The sequence below is a fragment of the Lissotriton vulgaris genome, chromosome 9 (assembly GCF_964263255.1).
Source record: "Lissotriton vulgaris chromosome 9, aLisVul1.2, whole genome shotgun sequence".
Classification (NCBI taxonomy): Eukaryota; Metazoa; Chordata; class Amphibia; order Caudata; family Salamandridae; genus Lissotriton; species Lissotriton vulgaris.
Genome location: NC_141697.1, coordinates 688,430,097 through 688,455,525, shown reverse-complemented (window position 1 = coordinate 688,455,525; position 25,429 = coordinate 688,430,097). Strand labels below are relative to the sequence as shown.

The 25,429-nt window shown below is 45.9% G+C and overlaps 1 protein-coding gene across 1 annotated transcript in view; it reads left to right on the top strand.

The window, feature by feature from the left end:
* Positions 1–11,629: 11,629 nt before the first annotated feature.
* Positions 11,630–25,429, top strand: part of PPP5C (protein phosphatase 5 catalytic subunit) — a 349,815-nt gene continuing 336,015 nt past the window's right edge. The window contains exon 1 of the mRNA XM_086938408.1: positions 11,630–11,786. Coding sequence (XP_086794534.1) covers positions 11,702–11,786 — 85 coding nt within the window. The 5' untranslated portion in view covers positions 11,630–11,701. The remainder of the gene's footprint in view (positions 11,787–25,429) is intronic.

The window sequence follows — 25,429 nt, the reverse complement described above, 5'->3', positions numbered from 1 at the left end:
CCTTAGACTGCTCGTATCCACGCTACTAGGATAGCTGGTCTATAAGGTTGACTTACAACCAATCATCAATAAGGGTTGCTGGACTGATACATAGTGTTCACTAGAATAGTGAGCACTGCATATCAGGCCACCTTCTCACAGCCATCATGTGGCACTAAGGGTGGCTGCCCTCTTAGGGGCCCCCTTCGGAGGCCTGGGCCAGCCTGTCATGGTGCCAACATCCGCCCATGCCCCAGCCCTCCTTCAACAATTATCTGAATAACAGACACAACACAATTGTTTGGTGGACGAAGTTGTTGCAGATTCATTTGCATAACAATATGCCAAAATGTTGGATTATCTTACGGGCGAATCCAGGTTCAGGCAGCCCCTCGCCACCTGCCCACCGGATGAGCCATAAACCCCAGTGGTATTAACCACGGGGGATGCTGTCAATTTGGGGGAAGGGATAACCCCTCCCCCCGGCGGACCGCCAGTCCACCCTTTACTCAAGCCCCTCCTCACTACGGGGGGCGGAGAGTTGCAGGCAACCCCCGGTTGCTCAGGTCCACAACCGCCCGTAGGACTAACGGGGCGCCGTCGCTCCTCCAGGGTCCAACGCGAGGACCTCCTTGGGGGATAATTGGCTTTTGCACCATTACTGTGCTCTTGTAGAGGGTACCCTTCTGTACCTTCCAGCCTTTGGATCACCCTGTAACTCCGCCATGGCTCTGGGTGTGGCTCCCCGCCGCCCCAGGGCTCCCCCACCTTATACTGTCCTTTCACCTACAACCTGCTGCTACCAATGCCTCGGCTAAATCTAGCAGGAATAGGTCCATCCCAACTTTGGATAGGTGTATCCCAACGCCTTCAAAGCACCCTGTGCATTTTGCCTGTAGCAACCCGTGCCTGACAAAAACAAAGCCTCTTTACCCCGTGAATTTGCGCATCACGCTGCTCCCCCGCCTGCGCGAGGTCTCCATGGCATCCCCAACAAAGCACACAATTCTCGCCTGGGCATGCCTCTAAATGATAGAGGATTCACATAGCGGTAAGGTCAGAGACACACCTCCTAAATCAAATTACTGGTTCTTGTTACTTGGCACCCTTGTGGTTGAAGCTCTGTGATTGAGCAGCGCGCGTGCCCATGGGGCACAAAATTGCTGAAGAGCTGGTGTCTGTTACCCACTTGCTGGTACTTAAGGACTGTAGACTTAATGCTCCAACCAAGTTTGACCCCATCGCTTGGGGAAGACCCAAGTAGTAATCAGGCCCTTCATGGTAAATATAAACAGTTAAAATAGAGGATAAAAAGTTATTAAACAGTAAGTTATCAAAAGGGAGCTCAGCTGAGAAAAATTGTATTTAAAAAAAAAAAAAAAAAAGGGGGACAGTTGATCCAAGTTATTTCCGTTTGACCTTAAACAAAGCCTTTCCTTCTACGCCACATACCATGTAGAAAACGGGAAACAGCAAAGACAATAGGGGGGGAGGTATCATATGTTAAAACCCTACACGCCTGCACCCATTGCCTAAGTCCCAGGTTTCTACATAGGGGAATCAGCCAACATTTTCGTATTTTACTATACGCCGGGCAAAAGAACATAACATGCACAAAATCTTCTCGGCTACAGTTACAGGCTGGGCAGGTTCCCTCTTCTGTGTTGGCCCATTTAGAAGTGAACGCCCTAATGGGCAGGCAGCCGTGTCTCAATTGGGTATATAATTTCCATGCGAGGGGAGGTTGCACTACATTTAGGAATTCCTCCCTCTGGGAATCAGTTTTTACTAACAGAAACTCAGCAGACAGCCTGCCCAGAGTTGTTGAGCACTGTAATGCATGGAGGTTTTGATACCTCACAGAGGCCAGCAACTCTGACCTAGGTATCCTCGGGCAGCTCAGCTCAGGCGGTCTCCCATAGCTGAGGCAAACCTATGTAATAGGAAAGAGCCTTGATGTGGGAGAACCAAGGAATGTTTTGGTTCTTTAATTGTCCCCGAACCTCAAAACATTCCGCTCTATAGGCTTAAAGCTCCGGTACATACCAGAGCCTTCTCCAATAGAGCAGGAGTCGTGCAGCTACCAATTCCTTAATGGACTCCAGGCCCAAATCTAGTCGCAGGGGTGTGAGCGGTTTACTTAGAGGTAGGCCCTCCAGATTTCTCATAAAGGACTGCTCAACCTTTAAGAGGCTCAGTGTATTCTTGTGTCCCCAGAGTTCTGCGCCATACATGGCTGCTGTCCTGGCCTGGAGTCCGTAGATCTCAAGGACAGGAGCAACCGGTTTGAAATCCGATGTTTTGTGGAGTTTACCGATACCCCCCCAGAGTCTGTGCGAGTCTCAGGGTAGATTTAGATACTTGGTGGCCCCAATCAAAATCTTCTGTCAACGTGACACCAAGGTAGGCAAAGGTTTTCACCCGTTCAAGGATGATACTGCTCAAAACAGGGTTAGGGCGGGTGTGCCTCGGGGGATTGAAGATCATAAACTTCGTTTTCTCCAAGTTTACCTCCAATCCCCGCGAGGCACAGAAAGTTACAAACCCGTCCAGAACCCGCTGGATGCCAGTTGACGTTCGGGATAACAGGAGAGTATCATCTGCGAACATCAGAGCGGGCACCCGGCAAGTGGCTAACCAGGGAGCGTCATTATCCTTGACACCGTTTAGGGCATCCACCAGGCCGTTGATGTAAAGGCTAAAGAGTGTTGGAGCCAGGACGCACCCCTGACAAACACCCCTGGATACAGGGAAACGGGCTGAAAGATCCCCATGTCTCCAACAACTAACCTGGGCATAGTTCCCTTCATGGAATCTAATCAAAATATCGAGTAAATATGACGGGAGGCCCAATTCTTCCAACACCTTCCACAATCTTTCCCTGGACACAAGATCGAATGCGGCCCGCAGGCCCACAAAGACAAGGTAGAGGCTGCCACCCTCTACTCTTGCAGTTTTCCAGAATAGGACCTGGAGCCTGAAAATTTGGTCCAGGGTCGAAATACCAGATCTAAATCCGGCCTGGAGAGTAGTAAGTATTTCATGTTCCTCCATCCATCCTTGTATCCTGCCCAGTATGATCCTACCCATTAGTTTTTGAGTTGTATCTATCAGGCTACTGGGCCTATAATTAGATGGGGTTAGCGGATAACCCTTCTTATAAATGGGGACAATCTCAGCTCCCAACCAGGTGTCCGGTAGATCAGACCCCCTAAGGACCGCGTCGAACAGGATTACAAGGTAAGGTGCCCAGATTTTAGGCTGGGAGCGAAACAAGTCACCTGGCAGTCTATCAAGGCCAGGGGCTTTGTTCGGGAGCATTCTTTCGATGGCAGATTTCTCTTCCTTAAGGGAAATGCCCTCAAGGATTTCGGTAGGGGTCGCCTCCAGAATATCCAGGTGGTCCAACCGTGATCCAGCGCCCGAGACCCCCAGCGGTCGAGACTCATGTGAGAGGTCTGGGGCCAGGGATGACTGGAGGGCCATGGCTCCATCTGACATCTGATCCAGGCCTAGGGACACATGATCGTCGCACTCAAGACTTGAGTATAGTGCTCCGAAATGTGCCTCCCATACTGAGGGAGCAATGTTCGGGGAAATGGCCTCACCTCCCCCTTTTACACCTGAGTTAACTATGGCCCAAAATGACTTGGCATCCTTTGAGAGGAGCGCAGATCTCAGCTCCTCCCACCTCATTTCCTCCCACTCTCTCTTACCCCTAATGATTACCTTTTTGTAAAGCAGTCTAGATGACCTAATTTGTACGCTAGCTTTAGATTTAATTGCTATGAGGAGATCCCTTTTTGCTTTCTTAAAGGTACCATCAAACCAGGGGTGCGTCCTAGTCCCACACCGTTTATTTCCACTCACTGGGTAAACACATCCCCTAGTGCCACAGCTAACTGCCTATGGATTTCCACGGCTTGCCGGTTAGAGGCCGAATCACCCATCTCGATGATCCAAGGAACAGCGATCTGGTATATTTTAGCAAGCCTGCTAGGGGAATCCAGGAAATAGGGCCATTTAACCCTTCGCCTGTTGTTCCTTAACATAAGGGGTGGGATCACAGTATTGAGGTCAGGGTCGGGGTTTGTTAGTCCAAAAGACCCAGGCTTGAGGGTTAGGACTAGGGCATTATGATCTCTGTCTTGCCTCAGTAAGACTCTAAATTCTTTCAAGCTATCCCAGTGTTTTGCTTCCATCATAACATAGTCAATGATGGAAGTTTGGTCTGTCCTATTGAACGTAGCTGTCCCTGGGCAATCGGGGTCCAACCTCCCATTGCACGCCCGCAGAGACGTTGCAAGGGAGAAAGACTTAACTTGAAGGACCAACAGGGTCCATGCCCTAACCGGAGGGATCTTGGGATCGTGGATGCGCCAAAACGAATCTTCTTCATCCTGGTTACAGGTCTCTGGACTACCCAGAGGCTCGAATTGGCAATTGAAGTCGCCTCCGAGGATTATTTCGATTGAGGGGTCTAGTGCCTGGATGAAAAAGTCCAGTGCTTTAATTGTACTCGATTCCTGCCCATTCTTAACTGGCCTTGAATAAATGTTTATTATGGCTACTTTAGGCTTGTTTTGGGGTGATAGTAGCACACATTGGATGTCTGGGGAATGTGTTTGTATTTGAATGGCCTGGATGCCCAGGTGAGTGCCTATCCATATCGTTAGACCACCGATGGGCGGCCTCTACCCCTAGATATAGCCAGGATATCGAATGTTGCATAGCCTGGGCTAGCGCTCCCCTCAAGTGCCCAAGTCTCCTGCATCAGGCAAATGTCATGTGCTGACATGAAGGAGACCCACTCTGGTGTGAGCAGTTTATTTTTTAACCCGGCTATATTCCAGGAGAGGATTTTTAGACATCCTGCAACTACCTCAACAGTACCTTGTGGTTTCCCTAATCCATTTGCAAGGGGGCTATCGCTAGTGGGGGTCTTTGGCTGGGTATTCTCATCCCTTGTTTCCAGACTAGATACATCCCATGAGTCGTTACTGGGTACCTCTCGAAGGAGAGTCCTGGCCCCCAGTTGGTACTCCAATTTCCCCCTTTCTCCTCTTCCCTCCCTTGTCATAGTGTGGAGTATTGAGCCTTCTCCGGAGGAGGTAGTTGGGTCGCTTTCTTTCAGTACAGTTCCTTTGGTAAACTCTCCATTAACAATTTTTAGTGGAGAATTACCATTCAATAGGAGTCAGCCCACCTCCTCCAACACGCTAAACCTGTTTCTGTGAGCTAGCAGTGAAAGTGTGGAGTTATATGGATATGTGTCCTCCCCAGATGTTCGCCACTGCTGCATTCTGTTTGGTGGATCCCTATAACCCTCACTGTAATGAACACTTTTAGGATAGGTTGGTCTCAGGTGGGGAAGGGGGTAGAAATGGGACAGGTGTAGTGGGTGGATTTGGGTATTTGAGCTACTTGGAGACATATTGCAAATGTAATCCACGGCAAAGGTGTCCCTAAAATTTATTACTACAGTGTCTCCTACCGTAGTTTTAGGTCCCCTCCTGATCCAGTCTATTCTCCTAACAGCAAGTATTTCCCCGGAAACGTTAGGAGGTAGTGGTCTATTTACATTGAGCCATTGTATACACTTATTTTTTAGGTCAATGTGGTCTTCTCTTTTCCCCTCACTTAAAGGCGGAACTCCTGTGAGTACTACAACGTAGGGTAGGGATTCCGGGGGGAAGATTGATAATCGGCAACTCAGATGGAGTAACTTTAGGTGGTACGTTTCTGTTCATTAATTTACTATTTTTACTCCCAATTATACCCTCCTTAGGCTTAGGTCTAGTTTTATCAATACTGGGAATAGAGTTTCCAACTACCTGATGGGTTTGACCATGTGTGTTAGTAGTGGGAGTGGGGGGAAGCAGAACGCGTGCAGGCTCAGTGGTAGTTGGCGGAGCTCTTGCATTTTTATTCCGCATGGAACAGTTATTTGGTGACGCTGCCCTATCACTAGGTGTATTTTTTGATGTACCACCAGGCTCAGAAGGAGCAGGATTCTCCAGGGATTTTACGGGCATTGCTGTCCCTACACCCATATTGTTAAGAGTAGAGACTAATCTATCTAACTTAGATACCAAGGGTTTAATATGGGTGCCAATAGTCTGCTCCAAGCAGGCCTGTAAATCAGCCACCAAATGAGTGACCCAGATCGGTACTCCTTAGAGTCGGTTGCAGGGTATTAAGAGTTGGTGTTACAAGGTTGTGGTTTGCCAAAATCTTTTTACCTAGCTTTTTTGGTAATCTTTCTATTTTGTTTCTAGGGCGTTGTTTGTTTAATGGAGCGATTTCCGAGGGAGGAGGAGAATTCAAAGCAGGGGAGCTAGCCTCAATATCTATGGGGGCCTCTATAGGAGCCTGGGCGCAGGGCAGCTCGGCGAAGGATGATGTTAGGTAAGAACTTGAATCAGGGGCATTGATTACAATAGTTGAATAGTCCCCTCCTTGGTTGGGGAGGCATACCGCGGGAGTGATTGATAATCTTCTCCCTGTGTTTTCAATTGCGGTTGCTACAACCCCGATGGTTTTTTGCAACAGCTTATCAATTGCCGTTAGGCTGGCTAGATGTTGTGGTATAGCCGCCTGCAACCTAGTATTTGGGCGAGGCGCAGCAGGTTTTTGTTTTTTACCCAAATGGCTCATTTTTGTAGATATGTAATGGTTAAGTGATAGCCCCTGCCTGGTTGATTAGTACTCCCTCCTGTCTACAGAATGGATAAATGTTTGGAACAGTAATGACCATGGAGTAATAGGTCCAAATAACAGTACCTTTGGTAAATTGTCCAATCTTCGTTAATTTCCACGGCAGATGAAAGAGGGTTAGCCCGTCCCGTCCTCTTCCGTTCACTGACGGTCAAAGATGGTCCCGCCCTTGTCCTGGGCTTCTCCCGCGCCGCAGGGGAAGTAGCTCGATTTTATAGTTCCTGGAGCTGTGGGCGTGACTGGAGGCGTGTCCCGGTGGTAGCAGGCAGTGAGTCCTGGGACTTGTAGTCCCTCGTGGTGGGCAGTAGATGCCTCGGTGTCCAGAAGAGCGTTTCTCCCACCAAGGCGCTGTGGGTCAGGAATTCGGCGCCTTCTCGCGCACCCCCACACGCAGGAAGCTGGATTCCCTGCAAAAACCTCTCACGCTGTGGCTATGGAATTAGTATAGCCATCAGGGGTCTGACTACCCGCCGTAGTCACCCAAGCCGCTCATATACGGAGAAAATAGAAAACGGCAGTGGTCCGCGTTCCCAAATAAGGCCCCCGCTCGCTCAAAGTCATTCGTGCTGCTTCACCAACTTTGCCCTCGCACTGGTGCGCTCCCCGCTGCCCCTCTCCGACGGCATCAGAGGGCCAAAGTCATTCGCGGGCTGCAGGGTATCTTCATTAGAAGCAGACCGAAAACGTTGAAGTGCAACTTTGCCTATGTAATTCACTAACATATGTCATCCTGCAGACCTCCGCCACATTGGCCCTCTTACTGGAGACAACCCCGCAGGCCAAAGGCAATTGCGAGAAGCTCCTGGATGTCCTCTGTTATTTTGGCCTTTGCACATGTGCCCTTCCCGACGCCCCTCCCCCACAGGCCCCCGCCCCAGGCACCGCGTGGGGAAGAGGAAACAACCCACTCACCCCGCATGGCGAACAAGTCGCCCCTAGGCAAAGCAGGGACACAATCCCTAACAGCGATGCAAGGATGCAGGACGGGAGGGCCGGGCATACAGAGATTGTAACCGGACCCTCAATTGTATGAGGAAAGGGGGGGCCGCCCCGAGTGCTCGCAGCGGCAGCGATCTGGCCAAACAGGGCAGTGATGTTGTCCCACCTAGCCCCCCTCTCGAGCGCGTACCAGGGAAGTGATGCCCGCCCCCCGGCCCTGGCACCACCCAGCTCACTCGGTCCCCATGGACCTCTGGCGGGAAGCCGTGATACGGCTGGGGAGGGAGGGGGCATACTGTGTGAGGCTGAGTAATTCTACGGGAAACTGCCTCTTAATGGTGAAAACCAGGGGAAACAAGCAATGCAATAGGTCTCGCATTAGGAAAGTTTGAGCGATTGGTATTGTAAATGACACTTTTTTTATTTATGTGTTGGTTTTGAAAATAGCGAAATTAATAGCTTTGTCAGTTACACTGTCAATAGTTTTAACTTTCGCAAATGTGACACCTATAGCATTTGTAATGCAATGTGTGCTGTATTTACGTGACTTAGATGTATTGATATGGCTTTTAATTTTGTAAATAATTAATACTTAAATAAAAGTTATTGTAATTTATAATGGCAATACCTTAAACGTTTGTAAATAACTTTTGTGAAGATTATGTTCAGTGTATTTTATTGTGACGAAAATCCAAGAACATTGCATTTGCACCTACACACACACAGAGCCACACACACACACACATATAGATGTGGTGGTGGTGGATCTGGGGGATATGGTGGTGGTGGATGTGGTGGTGGATGCGGTGGTGGATGTGGTGGTGGTGGTGGATGTGGTGTTGGTGGATGCGGTGGTGGTGGATGCGGTGGTGGTGGTGGATGTGGTGGTGGTGGATGCGGTGGTGGATGTGGTGGTGGTGGATGTGGTGGTGGTGGAAGTGGTGGTGGATGTGTTGGATGTGGTGGTGGTGGGTGTGGTGGTGGATGTGGTGTTGGTGGATGCGGTGGTGGTGGTGGTGGATGTGGTGGTGGTGGATGTGGTGGTGGTGGATGTGGTGGTGGTGGAAGTGGTGGTGGATGTGTTGGATGTGGTGGTGGATGTGGTGGTGGTGGATGTGGTGAAAGTGGTGGTGGATGTGGTGGTGGATGTGGTGGTGGTATTGGATGTGGTGGTGGAGGTGGATTTGGAGGTGATGGTGGATGGATGCACACATGGATGGATGCAAATGTGAATGGGTGGGTGAATGGATGCATGGATACGTTTATAGTTGAGGACTAAGCCAAGGCTGTGTCACTGAAAACTATCGAAGCAGAATTGTGACAAGCCCATCAGAAGCTATCAGATCATTTTCATCAACACCCGCCGCTCCCCACCTCCAACTGGGCAATGAGGGCGTGTTTGGTGATGCAAGCAGGAGGAAAAGGTTCAGCTACCTGCTGAACCGTAAACAACACCCATTTGAACAACAGACTAGACAGAGCCGAACACGAATCAAATACAGCCCACGAAGTCCATATATTACAGTAAAAACACAGTTGAAGGCAAGCAGACATGGGCTGCAGTCTCCAAGGTTGCTTACCCGTAGAATAAACACAGCTCTACATGGGGTAAAATTAGACATTCAGAATAAAAAGAAACAAGACGGAGGGCATTGCTGTGGGGAGGGGGGAGGAGAAATGCGTCTCGGCCGCAGCAGGGGGCGGAGCAGGGAGAGCGGCCTTTGAAGTGAACTTTACACGGCCGGCCTCCAACTGGGCAATGAGGGCGTGTTTGGTAAACACGCCCTCATTGCCCAGTTGGACCAATAAACAGAAATCTATACTGCATTCATTACATTGAACCCGCAAGCATCAAGTGCAGATTATACAATATAAAATAATGATTTATTTTGCGCTTGTAAGCAAGAAAAGCTTTACGTAAGAGTGTCTCAAATGTCAGAAATAGATCCGAGGAATGACCTTTGAAGTGAAGTGTTTATTTACGGTCCAAGACCCCACGTTGATTAGATTAGCCTCGATAGACACAAAAAGGAGAAAAGGAAATGTTTGAGTATTAAACCACGTGAAGAACATGCATCGATCTGCTGTCTGTGGCTAGAGAGTAAAGCTTGACGGGGCTGAAGCACTGCGCCAGCCTCTACGCCGACCACTCCAGGGGAATTAGCAGAGTTATATGATCAAAAGATCATCAAATGCTAGGTCTCGATTTGATCACTTTGTGTAAGATGCCCTTAGCTTCTAGCTCATCGACGTCAGGCCGGCCGGCCGTGAAACTGAAAGCACGGATGGCCGGCCATGAAAGCCTTTGATGACGCAGGGGGTGGAGCGGCACCAAGCTGGGCAACAGATGGCTGACAATTTGATGCTGTGCACGCGCATTTTAGGTCAATGCGCTTGCGCATTGACCTAAAAGCGCACGGGCACAGCACCAAATTGCCAGTTGGGTAAAGTCTGTTTAAAGCCCTATAGTCTCGCTCTGCTCAATGCGCATGGGCATTGAGAGGCGAGACCTAAAAACGTGCCTTGGGTCATTTTCCGCCACTCCTCCAGTGCTAAACCGCACAAGCCCGCCGCGGGAGGGTTCAAATTGGCCAACTGCAGGTCCGGGTAGGGCTGCCCCACCAGGCGAGGTCAACCTGGTGTCTCGCCCAGAGGGGCGGAGATGAGGGCATACTCACCGCACTAACTAGCAGTTCCCGGACCCGGCCAAAGGACACCTCCAAAACAGCGAACGGGCATCTCGGCAAGGCGGGAGAAGGGGGACCGTCCTTAACGCGACCAGGACAAAAGAGGGCGCTGGGTAGGCGACAATGGTATAAATACCTCTCGCCTCACCACTCCCCTCCTCCCCCGCCGGAAGTGACGTCATCTGGTGACCCGACAGGTCCCTGACACTAGACCGCTGCTGGGGGCCTGTGCCATCATGTGGCACTAAGGGTGGCCGCCCTCTTAAGGGCCCCCTTCGGGGGCCCGGGGCAGCATGTCATTTAAAGCATTGGTTGAAATATTGCTTCTGAAAGTATCTTTCAGAATTAGTGGGTCCCTCAAACTCTTTTCTATGCCAGTTGAGGATGTGGGTGGAGCCAATAGAGTAAGTGGGTGGAGCCATTACAGGAAGTGGTTGTGGCCTCCTATATAAATGTGAGCACCTGGACTTCATAGTCTTTAAATTGAGCACTGTGTGTCAGTTACTTGGAGACTGCAGCTAATAAATACACGATGTGAAGTATTTCTGTTTGCTGGTATTTATTACACATTACTTCACCGCACATCTGTAGTAGACTTATATACTTGCTACCATTCTTACGTGAATTTTTATTAGTTTAACTGTTTGTATCTTTTATGCAATTCGTGTACTATAAAGTCCTTACGTAATGTATCTGGTTCTATTGTAGAGCGCTCTGACACTTTCGGGTAAAGTTCGAGCAATATAACCACGGACAAATAAATAAATACAGGTTCCTGCGATATGCTCTTTTTTTCGGTTTTTTCTTGCTACATTACAACTATTTTCAGATTTTTTTCTAACCAAGTTTTGCCTTATGCTTTCTTCAGAAATGTATTTTGTTTTTTCCTCTTGTAACGTATCGTTTGCTACCTCTTGTATTTTGTTTGCTCTTCATACATGCACAATTGTCACTATTGCCTTATGTAACGTAACGTTTGCTTCTGTAACATGCTCACTTGTAATTTTTCCTCATGTTTCACTACTAAAACGCATACAATGAAAATAAAAACATACATGTACGCAGCTCTGATGGACATCAAGTGTAGCGGTCTAGTGTTCTGTATTCCAACCTGTAGTTTTCTGCACTACTCGCGAAAGAGTATTCTGCGCAGGCGTACTGTACATTAAACGCCTGTCCCCAAGACCGCACCCCTTGAGCGCGTCCGGTATCTAGGAGACGTCACAACAGCGTGTGTTATGGCTGCCTGCCTTGCCTTTTCTTGGTGACGTTCGGTCGCGCGCACGCGCAAAGCTGCTTGATTCGCGACACTTTGCGCTCCCTTAGTTTGACAGCGCTTCGCTTTCCCATGTGGAAACAGGCTGCTTTACGGTGGTAAGATGGCGGAGGGAGAACCGGCTGGGGCTTCAAGCCTTCTGGAGAAGGCCGAAGCGCTGAAGAGCAAAGCTAATGACTATTTTAAAGGTACGGAAGCTGTTGAATGCCGCCGGTATAACTGTCAATATAAAGTTTTATCGGAGGAGGGCCCGCTATATAATGAATAGGTAAAACACCTGACATTTAACATTGTAACTCACCGGAGTGGAGTTCGGGCGCTGTAACTCAACCCTTGCAAGAACTGCCTTAGTGTGAGACGGCTTCAAGTATAAAGGATAGGGAGTTGGTGGTGAGCAATTCCATAGTCTTTATATAACAAACTATACACGTGTGCTCATATGGAATTACATAACTTTGGGAAGGGGAACTGCTATGGTGCGTGTCGGGATTAGCAGTAGCACTGTCCTTGAAAGAGGTGCGTAGAAGCATGAGCTCACCCTATATAGGGAGAAGTATGTCATGAACTGGGCCAGCGTTTGAAGGAGCCTCACTGTTGAGTGCTCCTCCGGTTTGTCGACATGTGTTTCTATTCAACGGTTGCAAGAGATGCTCAGTGCAGAAGATGATGGTATTTAGTCTCGAGCACTTTTGTCACTGACAAAGGTATGCATATGCGGATTGAAGTTGCTGGACTTATGTTGTTGGGTACTTTGGTGTCCAGTAGGGGAAGCTACAACGATACAAACCTAGCAGAGTTCTACGCTCAGCTACTCTCAGCCAACTGGTCATTCCTCGCACAAACACGGTATCTTGGGGCGATCGACGCTTTCTGGTGGCTGCCCCGAAGCTCAGGAACACTCTACCCCTAAACATCAGGGAGAGCTCCTCCCTCCTTCAATTCCGCAAGCTCCTAAAAACTTGGCTGTTCGATCAATGATTGCTCCTTCCTCACTTTAACCATCACAAATAACTGGTTTTACTCGCGCATAGACGCCTGAGGGTATATGATGCGCTTTACAAATATCAAAAATAAATAAATGGCCGGTCCGTAAAGGTTTTATTGTCAGGAGCTACATTGATCGCATGCACCACGTGCTCCAACTGAGCATGTTGTCTTTGCCTACTGAAATGCTGCCGTCATGTCCAGTGTTTGTAATAACTGGAGCGTTGATTTGTGTCCACTGGTACCTTGCATTGTGTCATTGTAACACATGTCGAGGTTTTAAAGAGCAATTAAGGGTGTTATTGGGGCTCTGTATTGCACTGTGCGTTATTACTTGTTTATGTAATTATAGGCCGTGATGGTTGGAGAAGGAGCAAGGTCTAATCCTCCTTCACAAGTCCAGAAATATCAAATATTTAGGTAGAAAGGCTCTAGTTTCCATGATTGGGTTTATTCACTCATTCACTTGTGGTCTGGGGACACAGCATAGTACATGCTGGGCCTTAGACTTTTTAGGTCTCGCCTTTTCCATTCCGAAGGAATGGGAAATGGCGAGAATTCAAGTGCTCAAAATACTCGTGAAACCACAGTTTTTTTCGTGTGGTTTTCTTCAAGTTCACGTGGCCACAGGCACGCGCTTTTGTGCCATAAACTTTCACGGCCATCTGTTCCCCAGCTCCAGCACCTCCCCTCTCTCTCCCCGCGGACAATTTCTCCTCCCCAGCCAGCTTCCCCCAGGCCATGTTCCCTCCCCTGCTACCCCATCCTCACTCATCCCTCGCACCCCCTCCTCCTTCAGGCCCCCACCATTTGCTCAGGACATTGCTTGTTTTTAGTTTCTCTGTTTCTCCATTGTTTTACTTATTCCTATCGGCATGTCTCTGTAATTTGTTTTTAGTTTCTCAGTTTCTCCATTGTTTTACTTATTCCGATCGGCATGTCTCTGTAATTTGTTTTTAGTTTCTCAGTTTCTCCATTGTTTTACTTATTCCGATCGGCATGTCTCTGTAATGTTTTTTTTTTAATAGGCACTGGACTAAAACCAGTTAGTTTCTCCATTGTTTTACTTATTCCGATCGGTATGTCTCTGTAATGTTTTTTTTTAATAGGCACGGGACTAAAACCAGTTTTCAAACTTTGCAGCTCTGGATATTACATTACATTTTTTTCTTTGCACGGATAGGGCAGGCTCTGAGACTCGAACCCTGTCCCCCAGTTTCAAAGTCGGAAACTTTAAATGTTACACCACATCCTTTTTTCAGGCATTGCTGGGCACAGGCGTCACCCTGAATACGGTTTCATTGTGTTTGGCTAGGAGTGGGCAGTTTTCGTTCTTATTAATTTTTGTGTGTGCTTGAAGTGAGCATCCGTGATGTCCTCTCCTCTTTATAATGAATCCCCGAGTTTGGTTGCTTTGCTTAAACAAGGAAAGAAGTACCTCCTGTGGGCTTTAAACCCTTGACTGCTCCAATCTTTTCTTTAAAAATGTATCGTTTCTGGATGCTCTGCACCAACGGTTAAACATTCTTCTCAATTAGAAGAATGAACAGCAGAGTCAGTCCCACGGGCATTCAAACTTGTGACCTGCAGATCAACTCGTTCCTGCACAAATATTCAACCCACTGAGCACTCCTCCCTGTTGACATTACTTAACAAGCATTTTTATTATAGACTTCCTAGCTATCCATGCACAACATACCAGCAAGCCACCCACTCCGCGTCAGCCCGTTTCTTTCCTCTCAATAGTAATTAGGGCGGATTTAAAAATGTGTGTAAACCGGTTTGGAATGGCAGGCTGCAAGAGCCACTGGGGGCCCCGTTACATAGATGACGACACGGGAAAGGCACAGCAGACAGTTAGCAACACAGAGGCTGTCTTGCAGCTACCAATTAAAGCGATCTGCAGCGAAACAGTTTATCATCATAGGAGGGCCTTCAAATACGTGCATTCTGGATATGCGCTGAACCAAAACCTCTCTCATATTTGATTTTATAACACATTGCTCCAACTATAATACTAATAATGTGATGTGCTCCAACTATAATACTAATAATGTGATGCACTAACGTGAAACACGTGTGTGTGTTACAGAAATAAACACATACTTCAATTTTCTAAAACACCTTTGCTGCAATGATTTAAAGCCCAGCTGTTTTCATGGGTCCGCACGTGGACGGACTCTTTAACACCCGCGCCTCAACTTTTACACTTAATTTGTTGACTCTCCCTCCAGACAGGAATGATAAGTCTAGCCCAGGGCTTTCCCTTTAAAACGCTCGGCTGTCGGGTGTTAGTGCAATTGAAATAAAACAAGACTATACTTCCCAGAATGCATTGCGTCATAAAATCAAAGTCAAGGGATTTGATATGGATAACCAAAAAGTCTGGTTCCCAAGACTAAAGGGGTGACTCTAAGTATGGTGGCTTGTACGAGGATCAGCCTCCTTCCCACCTCCCCCCTAATTGCTTTAACTTTAATTGCTTTGCGCTCTGCCTCAGGCCGGCATTTCTCCTCCCCTAATTATTCACTGCATGGCCGGCCGGCACATCAAAGCCTGCTGCTCCCCATGCGTCTCGTCACCCTTCCTCCCCTGTTTTGTTTGCAGGGATAGGGCAGGCTCTGAGACTTTTTCTTTTCTTTCTGCCCTTGTTTTCGAAATGTTGGCTTTTCTAACTATATATGTTCATCCATTATGGATGTGACGCTACATCACTCTGTAATGTGCCGCCGGGCCCCCGGGATGCCGGCTACCAGGCTGTGTATTGTTACTCCTCTATTGCTGCCGGCCTCCGGGTTGTAGGTGACCCAAGCTGTGTATCCTACTATGTTTTTCTCAAAGCAGATTTGAACTCCAAAAAAAAAAAAAAAAAAAATGTTCATCCAGCGAGTTCAGAAAAGATAACCGTAGTGGTAATAACCCTACATATCAGCATTTGTTTATCCTTTTGTTTCCGTTGCGTTTTTTTTTCCAATCTGCATTTTTTTTTTAGTTTCTCAGTTTATCCATTGTTTTACTTATTCCGATCGGCATGTCTCTGTAATGTTTTTTTTTTTTAATAGGCACGGGAAGAGCAGAGACTAAAACCAGTTTCCAAACTTTGCAGCTCTGGATATTACATCACATCCTCTCTCTAAATCAATCTGCATTTTGAGGGGGAGTTTCGCAGCTTATTTTTTCTTCTGATCAGCATGTCTACATTTCTTTTTTTGTTTGCACGGATAGGGCAGGCTCTGAGACTCGAAACCTGTCCCCCAGTTTCAAAGTCGGAAACTCTAAATGTTACGCTACATCCTTTTTTCAGGCATTGCTGGGCACAGGCGTCACCCTGAATACTGTTTCATTGTGTTTGGCTTCCCAGAATGCATTGCGTCATAAAATCAAAGTCAAGGGATTTGATATGGATAACCAAACAGTCTCGTTCCCAAGACTAAAGGGGTGACTCTAAGTATGGTGGCTTGTACGAGGCTTGAAAAAAATATTGCATCCGTGAACCATTTAGCAGAGCGGCTCGCACATTTTGCCTAGCCTCCACACAACCACACACCCAACCACACACCCAACCACACACACAAAACCACACCACACACACAATCTTACACCCAACCACACACACCCAACCACACACACCCAACCACACACACCCAACCACACACACCCAACCACACACACCCAACCACACACACCCAACCACACACACCCAACCACACACACACCCAACCACACACACACCCAACCACACACACCCAACCACACACCCAACCACACACCCAACCACACACCCAACTACACACACGCACAACATGTGGCATTACAAATACTAAAAGTGTCACATATGCTAAAGTTAAAAGTATTGGCATTGTAAATCACAAAACATAAGTATAAAATGTCATTTACAAAACCAATAGCTCCAACTTTCCTACTGCGAGACCTATTGGCAACGCCAGTGCTTGTTTGAAAACGTATACATGTGATATATTTTATTTCCTCTATATCTGACGTTAATCCTTGCAATTAAAGTTAACGTTAATGCATCCTAAAGGAAGCTAGGAGAATGATCTACTTTCTTTGAATGTGTTTGGTGCATGATTCGCAGTCTAAAGGCAGATAGCTTGTCAGGTATGCCTACTGAGTTGAAACTCTCGAGAAATGTGTGGTCCCCCTTTGTTATTGTTTTGCTTATCCAGAGCACAGCAAGACCGTGCACCATAGCAGTCAATCTAGCTCCAGACTATCCACTTTTGCGCAAACCTAGAAGCAGTGCAAGCTTTTCTCAGGGTTAGTATTATTGCTTAATCTACTTACCTTTGATGCCTGTTGCAAATTAAGGAGTGTTAGTGGAATAAGTGCCCCTCTTTATGTTAAAGTGTATTTTTTCTGTCTATAGAGCGCTTGCAAGTTTTGTTTCCCTTTTTCAGGTGTCACTTAGGCATTCAGTCCCTCAATCATCACCATACCTGCTTGGCCGTGTCCTGAACCTTATATGATAGGTGCTTGCCCTTTGTCACAGCCTTGCTTGTCTAGGTGGCGCCCATCTTTTCTCAGTAACTGTTGCCTATAGCTTGAATAGGTGATCAGCCTTATGACCCTTTGAGTCCACTTATTTTTTCTGGGTACAAGAAAGAGTAGGTCCAGGCCTTTAGGCCTCTTCTCGGGTCAAAAGAGCAGGTTTGGTCCTCGCCTCATCTAGTGGGTGCCTGGAGATGCCACATATATGCGTGGCACAAGCTTGTGACTAGGCATGTGTATTGAAATTAATGTGGTATCCCAACACTTCCCTATGGAACAGCCAACCCTGTTACAGTAAAAATAGCTTTGAGGGCATTTTCACTGTAAGGACTGATTTACCATTACACTTTTAGATGGCTTACATTTAAATATCACTCACCTTGCCCTATGGGAAATAAGGCCTATTTACAGGTGACTTACAAATAGTTGAAAGGAAGGTTTAGACTTGTCAAAAAGGGGTGATTTTGACAGTTTGAATTTGCAGATAAAACCTGCTCAGCGAGGCTACTGGTGGCAGGCCAGTTGTCATGTTAACATTGCCACTGTAGCTGAGGGCACAGTGGGTGCTGCTGTCCACTGGAGACATTTAACTCACAGCCTCTGGGTACACCTTGGAGGCATGTACTACTAGTGACAAATAGGTAACTTAAATATGCCAGTAGGGTATATATCAACCTCATCATGTTGAAAGGAGGAGTGCAAACAATGTTACACTTGTAAGCAGGGATAAAATGGTCCAAGTTGTCTCACCAGCAGAAAAAAGAAAGGGTTCAGCAAAAGGCAAAAACAATTCCAAAGTGATCCTGCAGAAAGAGCAACATTTCTAAAAGACCCTATATAAGTCTATATTGTTGTTTAACAGTGCCTCTAATGGGGATGGCCTTCTGTCGCTTCTGGGTAGGAGTCATATAGTATTGGTAGCTAATCCATGCCGTGAACAGGTCGATTATAGGTGGGTTCCACATATAAAATACTCTGTTAGACCTCACTGATGCTTATCCTTGGCAGTTCCAATTTATAATGTAGCCCACCTAAAGATGGTAAGTGGCTGCATGCATGACTGCATCTATTTTGGCACCCACTGCAACACTCCATCCTTATTCACTGCAGTGTTTACTGTGCCTTGCTGATAACCTGTTCTTCAAATCGCACACATTACCAACATGTTCTATAAAGACCAACAATTAAACATTCTCTCTGAAAGGCGCCTGGGACCCCAGTGCAAATTAGAACACTCCCCAACCTGATCCGGGATAGTAATCGCTGAATAAATGATACAAATGGAGAAAGTATTTACTATCACTCCTGAAATTGCTTTGGACCGCACAGTGGGTAGAGAGTGCTTTAAAGTATCTAATGCAATATAGCAGCTAGAATATTGAAACCTTTTAGTTCAGCGCCTATTTGAATAAAATAATGTGTCCACTCCTACTCAAGTGGTTAAAATCTGCTAAAACGTATCACAATCAACATCATATGCAGCAAGAACAGCAGGTACATCATAAGTTTGACGAGGGGTGGGGGGTATAATACAAGAATTGATGCTTGAATCATTAGAGACCAGTGTGGTTCTTTCATAATCCTTATTTGGCTGTGGGCTCTGTGTGTTGTCGAGTCAAAGTTGGAGTTTCTTTTCTTTACCGCAAGCTCCTGTCCTAACCTGAAAACTACAGGCTCCACAGGCGAATGGACTTCATTTGTCAAGGCACCATTAGTTGAATCACCCAAACTCTTGCATCTGCCTGAAGAGAGCACATCTCTATCATGATTGGATTCTAACTTTCAAGGAGTGTCTGTTATAATGGGGTTGTACCACTAGCGTTCCCAGCCAAATGCCTTCATGCTGTCTGGAAAGGGAAACAAATGTTGGCCTGATATGCCTAGCGACCTGGGTAATCTATTTACAGAGGATTCCTTTGGAGTTATTAATACTAGCACTAAAAGATAATCTCCAATGCAATATCTTGTTGTGTAATGGAGTAAAGAACGAGTGACCATATCGGCACATTTCTTCTTACTTGTGATGCAAGATTGTGTTTCAGCCACCTACTAAATAACATTGCAAGACTTTTCGGTGAGCCGAAAGTTTAAATAATTTCATTTGTGACATATTAGAAAAAATAATCCGCAAAAATATGAGAGATTCACCAGGAGGTGCAACTTATTTTTTGAAAGGTAATGATACAGTGAAGGTTGTAGGCAACATGTAATGAGTATAAGCACACACGCAGTAAAAGAAATGGAATGTTTCAAAGGGTGCAGCATTTCTTCTATTGTGTTGGCAACAGAGAAGAGTTTTAATTCTCTTATAATTTTTTCAAAATGAGCAGTTTGAAACAAGTATTGTCAGTGTTTCAGTCGACCCTCATCAGACACAAAATTGCAAAGTACTTCAAGCAACAGGCTTTGGTAAGTCAAATAGTCATCTTTTTCTCCTAATATATAGGCACAGAAAGCCTCACCCCTCACAGTGGCCAAAAATGCCTTGAAGAATATGTCGGGGAAATTACTCGAGCAGTGAGACAGGATGGTATACCTGAGAGAGGCCCTGTTTGTGGTAAAGGACTGGTCCTTGCAAGTCTGCGCTAATTTAGCCTTTTTGTTTTTTCTCTTCAAGCTTAGTAGAGTTTGATAAGAGCCCATATATAGAGCTTCAGTATCGAGATGTTACTTATAACATTTATTAGAATAAATGTCCTGTTGCTTTTTAAATGCAGACGACTTTTGCAGATACCCTCCATGTCTGTATATTGGTACTGGAAAGTTTAATTAATCTTTGACTGTTCTTAATCTCCCTTTAGCTTATTTACACAATTTCTTTTCCACGCAATTGGGCTACGCTAGACTATTGTTTATATTCTTGAGGAACTATTAAAACTGAACGAGCCAGTGTTAATTTGTCTGGATGATGAGTTGAAACCTAAGATTATGTGAAAGGCATTCGAGGAAATTAGCCATTCAATTCATTAGAAACTTTATTCAGCCCCTTTCTGGCCATAAAAGTGCATTTCACATGAGGACATACATTTTGGGTTTAAAACTACACCATGAATATAATTAAAAGCACAGATAAAATTAATTTGTATTAAAAAAAACATAGTCCAATAGGCCAAAGCCATTGCTGTTATCAACCCATATTGTTTCTCTTACGAATTGCCCCTGATAAGAAGCTTGCAACCCTATAACAAATGAGTGAGGAAGAAAGCATTTGTAAATAAATCGGTGCTGGTCTTACTTGTGCAAAATAACAAACTCTAACAAGCATTTACAATGCAATGGTTTTGCCTTTGTTAAAGTTTGAGCTTTTGGTATTGCTTTTGACAAATGGTCTTTTCTAACTTCTTTGAATTATGTGTAAAACGTGACTGGGAATAGGAATCGCTTGTACCGAAGCACCTCCGTGGCCCTCTGCAGTATGAACATATTCGGCATTGGATATATTGTATTATATAGTCTGCCGTCATCCCTGAAGATGCTAGGGACATTATAAGTGCCCGCAGTTTATTTTTGGTTCCTGTCTGCATTAGAAGATGTGGCGAGTATCACCGTCCTGGAACTACACTCCTTTTTTCGGGGGGGTGGAGGGGGGGTGTTGGAATGTCCCCCCCCTCCTCCCCCGGCCTCATCCAACGCCCTCCCTCTCCTTTCCCTGGGGGTAGGAGCGTTCCCGAGACCTCATTTTGTTTGCTTTAGATACTTGCCAAAGTGCCACCATTGCCTACGTTACGTTTGTTCTTGTGCTTGAGTGTCTGCCATTTATTGCAGTATTATACCTCTACTTGTACTTTGTACGCCTTTGTAACTTGAACACGTCACTTTTTCCTCCTGTAATGTACTGTTTGCTACCTCTTGTATTTTGTGTGCTCACAATTGTCACTTTTGCCTCATGTAACTTATCGTTTTCTTTCGTATTTTTTCCCTTGTAATTTTCTCCTCATGTATCATTACTCTTCCTATTGTGACGCGCTCCGACACCTTCGGGTAACATCCGCCCTATATAAAAAAGCATTCTAGGAACCAGTGCTTTAACCGGGATGAAAAAACTGAAGGGTCACAAAGGGGCGTGGCCGATGTAATTAAAGGCATGACATAAAACATCTTGCTAAAAATTTGTTCTTAGCATAGTGTGCCGCCCGACTGGTATTTTTTCTGTTTCTGTCATTGCCTCCAGATATATAATACAACAAGTAACATTTCACCAACAACAAGTAGGGATGATTGGCTTTGTTAATGGTTATTAGTTGCATAAAATAAATATACAACATGCAAACATATAGATATATTATTGAAAATGTTTTAGTTTGTGTGTGTAAGAGGTTGTGGCATAAGGTCCTGTGCTGCCAACTTTGGAGCTGGGGAAGGAGGTTCGAGACTCCTTCGGCTCAACATCCTGTGATTCTGGGCAAATCCAATATTCTACCCGTGCCGACATGAAAATAAACAAGCATGGCAGCAGCTTACCTAATGGTACGAAGTCTTTCCTTCACTGCCCCATCTAAGCGAGAACAACCCCAAAGCCAGCCTTTGACGCCTTCCCCAGAATCATTAGCATGCAGACTAACAGGACAGCTGTGCTTCCACTGCAATAAGAACAGTCACCCACTGGTGGCAGCCCTCCTGGTGAGACATGCCTTGCGGGCCGGCACTGACGGCATGGTGGGGAGCGGAGGGAGGGATCCAGGCAAGACTCGCTTCCAGCCCCCCTGCATCCCAGGCCCTGTAATGAGATGGGGGGGGGGGGGCTCCACGGCATGGTGGGGAACGGAGGGAGGGATCCAGGTAAGGCTCTGCTGATATGAATCAAGACTGCAACTCCCTCAGTGCACCATGTTAAGAACAGCCTTGAATCGAACACAGTGTCATCAGTAAACTGAGTTATCTGACACCTTAGTTGTAGGCCGGGCCAATTGTAAAAGTAACTGGACACAATTCTGGATTTGCCACAGAATGCATCATGTGGTCCAAGAATTGTAGATTTATTTTTAACACACAAATGTTTCCACCTCATAGGGGGCAAACGTTATACAAAAAACACTACCATGCCTCTTTGCTTCGTCTCTTGAACCCGACGCACAGATGGCCCTGGCTCGATAATCCCTGCTCCGGCAGCCAGGCGAGTAGTGTGCATCGACTTATAAAAACAAACAAGAAGCACGGGCACACGGACAACGGGGGGGGGGTGGGGGCTGGCGGCGGGAACAGACAGCGGGGGGCAGGAACGGACAGCGAGAGGGGGGGCGGGAAGGCAAGGAAAAAAACAAGCACTCACCTGGACTTCCTCCGTCGGCGGTCGGCCGCAAAATGAACAAAAAAAACATGGACGCGAAAAACATCAGAATTCACAAACAATGATACGTATTGATTACAATCAGAAAACTACTGGAACAAATCACAGACAGCAATACAGTCACTCGAGAATGGTGGAGTCAGCCAAGTATCAAGAATGAATAACTCTGCACACCCGTGCACGCAGGTCGCCTCCCTCAAGACAAACTGGTGGAGATATTCTTTTCTACTGTGTGATAAACTAACCTTAAAAGAATAGCAAATACTCCTTCAAAATATAATCTCGTACCTCATGAAAACACTAACAGTATTTGGAAGGTATTCCATTTAGCGAGGAGGTCGCCATGGTAGTGAGAAAAACACATTAACCCTAAAATAACTAAGAAACTATATGGTTTTGTAATCAGTTTTACCTAACCTCAAAGACAAAATAACAAGAATTGCAAAGAAAGAAAAAAAAGGAAAAGATTGTGGGGTGTGTTCAATATAATTGTCAAACCACAGTAAAACGAATCAGTTTGAAGAGCCGACAGATTCCACAGTCCTAATCAGAACTCATACACATACTGATAAAGGGGAAACCAAAAATATAGCTGAGAATTTTGTCCACTTTTAGCTGCATCAACAGAAGACACACAAGTTCATCTACTTGATTTTAATGCATGGGGCTATAAAAAAAAGTCCAACAAAAAATGGGTAACAAAATCAGCCCCTCTTCGGGCATAATGTTAGTTCTGTCCAAGCCCACAGAAAGATTCTTACTTATTGTAAAATTATAGCAGTCACAAGCACCCCGGATAGACCGCAATACTTGCCCAGTCCCTGCATTTGACTGCACAAAATACCACATTTGTCGTCATCCTCAGACCAAGACATATTGGCTAAGCATTCCCCTTCCAACTAAAAAGAAATGAGTGCCTCAGTGAAAAATAAGTAACGAGTCTTCAATACTTGAAATGTAGCTGCATTTGGGATCAAACCCACCTCTCTGCAGAAATCCCAATAGGATAAACGCCGTAGGTAGAAAAGAAGGTTTACTTTTGCAAAAACATTCTCTCAAGAAGTGCAGCAATATTACAAATGTGTGCATCACACTTTTCAGGGCAGCTCGGTGTCAAACAAGAGTGATTACCAAGCTTAAAGGGTTGGCAATCATAAAACATGAACAAATTGACTGTGGTATTTACGAGGAGGAGTGCACCACAGAGGATAAGTAGGTACCCTGTGAGGCACAGTTATCTAACAGAGTCTGGTTGGTAAGGCACTTTTTAGGTCGTGTCTGCAAGCAGCGTGCATGGGCTGCAGTTGCTTGGTGACCTACTGAATCTAAAAAAAAAAAAATAAGTAGGTCGAACCTGCAGGCAGATGCATGCGCTGGCGTCGCTTAGTGACCTGTTGTATCTAAAAAAATAAAAACCTTAAAAAGAGGCTTTTAGCTCGCCCAATTTTTACCATACTTTGGCATCATTTTCACTCTTCTCAACCGCCTAAATTGGAAGCACCACAGGCATCAATTTCCATGTGTGGCGCATGGACGAGGTACATGCTGTAATTGATTTATTATTATTATTTTTTTCTCAATAGCACAAACTCGACCGGAGCGCTTAACATGAGCACAAGTCACATTACACAAGGTCACATTCATTATTTTTTTACCATGTGCTTTTGGGGGAAAAGTTCCAGGAGATTTGTACTGGACAATAATTCTACAAGGAAGACCCCTTGTGTGTGCATTTGTTTTGTCCTTCTCTCCACGCCACCACACTCCACTCTAATATATTCCACTCCAACACAGCCCACTCCAATCCACTCCACTCTAATCCAACCCACTCCACTCTGATTCACAACATCCGCAGAAATCCACAACTAAGTTCTAGAAAGGATCTATGTAGCAGCGTCGGAGTGGGACAGAAAATAGACTCTTGCCGTTTGCAAATCAGGACAGTTTTAACCTTGCAAAGACTTGCTGTATAAGTGTCTTGCAAGGTATGGACGACTGCATGCATTTGAGTTTGCTGCAGGCAATATTTGTGGTCATATAAGAGAAATCAAAGGTAAAAACCTGCCCACCAGACCTGAGGCGTTGAAAGTAGGGGTACGGGGGAGGAGGGGTTGCTGTGGAATTCTGAAGTTGATGTTGCTACAAATTTCAATAGTTGTTCTGTAAAAGTAATGTTAATCGGCACTTCATTTCGAAAAAAAATAAATGGTGATTTTCCCAAGGCCATCTTACTAAGATTAATTAATGGAAGCAGTCTGCAGCAGATCCAGGAGCACACGCTGTTGTCCCTTCTTTAGGAGGACAGCAACATGATGTAAAATATTGTGTTGCTAGGGCACACTACTCTTTTATCTGGTGTCCAAAGTATACATCCGAGTCAGCCCCAAGAAATGTAGCTTTAAGATATTTCGGTTTGAGGGCATTTTATTTTCCGAACTGGAGGCACGCCCACCTCGGATAACAAGAGGCAGCATGTAAGCACATTATACATCTCACAGAAGCAAATTCCGAGAAGCTTTTCAGAATGCAACGAGTGTGCTGCTCAGAGCACAAAATATATTATACATATACACTCCCATGAATGACATACATTTTTACACCTCAGAGCCTAGGAGGCGTGTTGTACACCTCAGAAAATGAGATGCAATGTAAATCTCAGATAACGAGATACACTGCATGCCTCTGAGAACGAGATTAATTACACAACTCAAATAAAGAGAGTCACTGTACGTTTTTGGAGTGAGATACAAAATAAACGTGCAGGAATGAGCTAAGTTGTATCCGCGGCTGCTGTTAAACATAGCTGCACGTTAAGGAAAAAAACTGCTATGCCATACTCGGTCCTGGCTGTGTCATAACACTATTTTTTTCTTTAATTTCTACCAAGCTGCACAGCCGACACGCTGCAGTACAACATGGCTAACAACGGGTAAGCCACGACAACAGGGCAAGCCATGACAACAGGGCAAGCCATGACAACGAGGCAAGCCAGGGCAACGAGGCAAGCAACAACCAACGGGGCAAGAAACAACCAACTGGGCAAGAAACAAT